Source organism: Cannabis sativa, chromosome 1, assembly GCF_029168945.1.
Source record: "Cannabis sativa cultivar Pink pepper isolate KNU-18-1 chromosome 1, ASM2916894v1, whole genome shotgun sequence".
Classification (NCBI taxonomy): domain Eukaryota; kingdom Viridiplantae; phylum Streptophyta; class Magnoliopsida; order Rosales; family Cannabaceae; genus Cannabis; species Cannabis sativa.
This window is the reverse complement of record NC_083601.1, coordinates 11,617,207-11,620,824: the sequence shown is the minus strand read 5'-3', so window position 1 is coordinate 11,620,824 and position 3,618 is coordinate 11,617,207. Positions and strand designations below refer to the sequence as shown.

The following is a 3,618-nucleotide window of genomic DNA, read 5'->3' as shown; positions in this document are numbered from 1 at the left end:
AAGCTATATATATAGTAGACATACATATATGCTAGAGTATAGGATTAAACCATAGAGTATAATTGGGTAGACATACATATATGCTCGGCACGTAACCATAGAGTATAGTTTACTGAGCTATATATATTACTAACAGGAGTAGAAATAAATATCAGGTGATATTATATTAAAATATCACCTGATATTTCATCTAAATAATATAATTTGTTTTATTTTAAACAAATTTATATTTATTTAATACAAAAAATATATATTTAATTCAAATTCATATTTAAACAAAAACAGAAAAACAGAAAAATCTATATCTTGTTACATAACGTTGTTTCCTGAAAAATCTATATCTACTATCAAACCACGTATATTATAATTGGACAATGACAATTTAAAACCCAGCAAATCCCTTTACAAAATTCTGGGTAAGAAGTGCCAATGACTTTTCCCTTCTATTTTCTGCCAAGAACAAAAACTGTACTTAGTATAAGGCAAAAAATTACAAGTAAAACCCAAACTAAATGCAGTAATTGGCAATATCTATCAATCTTTGATTCAACTCATATGAATCTACGGGTGAAATATATTAATTAATCCTTTAGACATGACTAATAGTACATAGCCAATTTCCAACCAGCTTATTCAAAAGTGTAAAATATTGTGTAGTAATATACAAAATATAGCTTCATCAATAAAAATGAAAAGCATATGTATGTATAAAATTAAAATTACGGAATTACCAACTATTGTTAATGTCTTGTTAGTTAAAACATAATTAGTGTACTTAATCAAATATCTACATTAACATTTCAAGGAAAATATTGAGAAAAACAAGAAACAATTCATCATCAAACTGTTTTCAGAGCATGAACGCATTATAAAGCCCTAATCATAGTCCATTACAGCTATATTAACTCTGTTTGGTTGCTAAGAAAATACATATTTTCCTGGAAAACCAAAGACAGCCTTGAACTCAAAAATATATTTATACAAAAACATATATGTATGTGTGTTGGAGCTCTTACACTTCCAAAACGGGCCATAACTCGATGAAGAAGAGGTGGAGCCTCCTAAACTTCAATAAACCTCAATCTGAACAGAGTAACCAATAATAAAAACATGATAAGGATCAATAGGGCAACAATACTACAAGAAATTCAACAAAATAACAAAATCACAACACAGAACTCTACAAAAACAAATATACTGGTCTAGGATCGATAGCAATTTTCCAAAGCTCCTCTAAAGTTCTAAACAGCTCACTTCACCACATTGTTGATTTGCAAATAAAAAAAATTCCACATCTCTTTTACCAAGCTCCTCTATCGAAAGCTCGGCACCAATTTTCTCCCAAAATAAGATAAGGAACAATGCCAAAGAACTTCAAAGTACACAACTCCTAATTACTTGCTACTGTAAATAGTATCAGTAAAGCATATCAAGCAATTACTAACTCTGGCAGATGAAAACCAAAGTATTGAAGGAAAAAAAAATACACAATGTGTAAGTTTTTACTGTAAATTGCTATAACCTCATCAGAAAAGAGAAACATGTTACCTTTTGCCGATATTGTACCCCCAGTAACACAGCCAGCAACAACTGTATTTGTTGTGTCATGCTTTGCTCGCGCCTAGATACAAATAAACAAAGTCAGCCACCATAACAAAGATATCGAACCTCTTATATCACCCATGAGAGTTCAAGATTTCCATAACCAAGATACCTTTTCAATAACGCACTCGGCCGCAGAGAAAACAAATCCCATAACAGCAAATGCCTTTGCAGAACTCCAGCTCCTGCGCCCCATCTGCTTTGCCTGATAAACAAATTGCTGCTTACCACTCATCTCATCTCGAGTTATAGGATTATCTAGAGAACCTATAAACAAACCCATGGCCAACCCAAGAGCGCCACCTACAAAATTTACACCATCCAACATAATTAAGTAAATCTAACTTACTGAGTACAATGTTCTTCAATTAACAGAATCAAATAATACACAAAAATTGACATGTTAGCAGAAAAAAATAAACAAATTGAGGTTCCAACATGAATCAAATTCTTGATTGTCACGAGTTTGTAAAAGCTAAAGTTACAAAACAAGGTTTTGCAAGCATTGTTGATAAATCTAATTCCACAAACCATAACAAAACTTGAAAAGGGAACATACTCCTGGTGTTTAACAATGGTATTAATTTTTTTACATCTTTTAATAATTGTACATAGTTTAAGACACCAATATAACACCGAATACAGATTCGGCTACAGTGAGATCAAACAAGCCAAACTTTTCCAGGTAATGAAAGCATAAAGAAGTATAAAACTGAAACAAATGAGCAAATAAACAAAAACAGATTAGAAGAAGAAAAAGGGTTTATTTTGGGGCATACCCATGACTCCACTAAAGACACTACGAACAGCACAGTTGTTCCAAATGTCTTGGCCGCGAATTTCCTCAACAGTGGGCAACCTTATGGGCTCAATCGGAGGCTTCTCTACTTCTTTGGGGATGGGAGAAGCATTGGGAACTTCATTATCGGGAGTAGAAGTAGCCATTAGAATACGAAGGAGTCAAATATGGCATCAAAGGAAAACCCAGGTCAAGAATAATATCAGAATTCAAAAGAAAAGGAGGGTTTTGGAGTTGGCCGCCAGTGAAAGTGAATGGTAATAATGAGTACTGTGTGTGTGTGGATCTCTAATCTCTTCTCTTTATAAGAAAAGATCAGACCTTTCCTCAACAAAGAAGAAGAGTTTACCCATAACCACCAAACAACTTCAAAGAAGCTCATTTTCCCCACACTATTTGTGAACACAACTGTAACACCCTAACTAGCATAGGCGTATTACGTGATTTTTAAACATACTGTGCAGCTCGTTGCTAATCAACGAGGTTTATGGAAAAACGTGATTAATTAAAATTTTGCTTTTTTGATTAAACTTGTAAAATAATATTACAAAAGACTCGGGATCCCGATTTATAAAATCATTTATAAAAAGATTTAACTGAATAACTGATACATAAAATAAAGGTCGTCTAACGACCAGTTACAAAAATCAGCCTCGCTGTCCCGATGATCGTACGCTCCAGGCCTAACCGCCCCGACATGTACAATCTTCTCAAGCTCGCTCACGGTCCATCAGCTTTAGCCTTGCCTTTACCTACACATAAACGTAGATCTGTGAGTCGACAGACTCAGTAAGAAAAGCATAATAATACTCATACATAATTCTAACTGCCGTGTCCAACACGATACTGAGTCCCGCTACTGCCATGTCCAACATGGTACTGAGCCACTACTGCCATGTCCAACATGGTACTGAGTTCTGAACGTTCATAGGGACGGTACTATTGACACGTAACAACCCGATCGGTCGAACCGGTCATACTCCGTGCCGGTCATACTCCACTGTACCGACGTGTTACTATATCCTCCCGATCGGTCGAACCGGTCATACTCCGCCGCCGGTCATACTCCACTGTACCGACGGGATACGTCAATAGTACGGAACCACCAACCAAGTGTCGACTGATCGGTCAAACCGGTCATACTCCGCCGTCGGTCATACTCCACTCGTACCGACGTGACAGGGTTGGATGGTTCGAAGCCAACATACATATCTAAT

At 35.6% G+C, this 3,618-nt stretch overlaps 1 protein-coding gene across 2 annotated transcripts; it reads right to left on the bottom strand.

Moving 5' to 3' along the window:
- Positions 1 to 250: 250 nt before the first annotated feature.
- LOC133030904 (mitochondrial import inner membrane translocase subunit TIM22-1-like) lies at positions 251 to 2,743 on the bottom strand. 2 transcript variants are annotated; one of them, XR_009684436.1, is made up of 5 exons: positions 2,382 to 2,743; positions 1,715 to 1,905; positions 1,549 to 1,621; positions 1,017 to 1,083; positions 251 to 450 (listed from the first exon to the last, which is right to left on the bottom strand). XR_009684436.1 is itself a non-coding variant. In XM_061103919.1 (4 exons), the coding sequence occupies exons 1-4, from the start codon at positions 2,545 to 2,547 to the stop codon at positions 1,079 to 1,081; spliced, it is 435 nt and encodes a 144-aa protein (XP_060959902.1). In that variant the 5' UTR covers positions 2,548 to 2,743; the 3' UTR covers positions 813 to 1,078. The 2 variants fall into 2 exon arrangements, 1 of the variants encoding a protein (XP_060959902.1); XM_061103919.1 differs by lacking the exon at positions 251 to 450 and having other exon boundaries at positions 813 to 1,083.
- Between the last annotated feature and the right edge of the window lie 875 nt (positions 2,744 to 3,618).

What these genes read in the sequence shown, in the direction of transcription:
- LOC133030904 (XM_061103919.1), bottom strand. Translation starts at nt 2,547, where the DNA reads ATGGCTACTTCTACTCCCGATAATGAAGTTCCCAATGCTTCTCCCATC. An exon ending in TGTCTTTAGTGGAGTCATGG is followed by an intron (nt 1,906 to 2,381) that starts GTATGCCCCAAA and finishes TAAATTTTGTAG; the next exon opens with GTGGCGCTCTTGGGTTGGCC. An exon ending in CCGAGTGCGTTATTGAAAAG is followed by an intron (nt 1,622 to 1,714) that starts GTATCTTGGTTA and finishes ATTTGTATCTAG; the next exon opens with GCGCGAGCAAAGCATGACAC.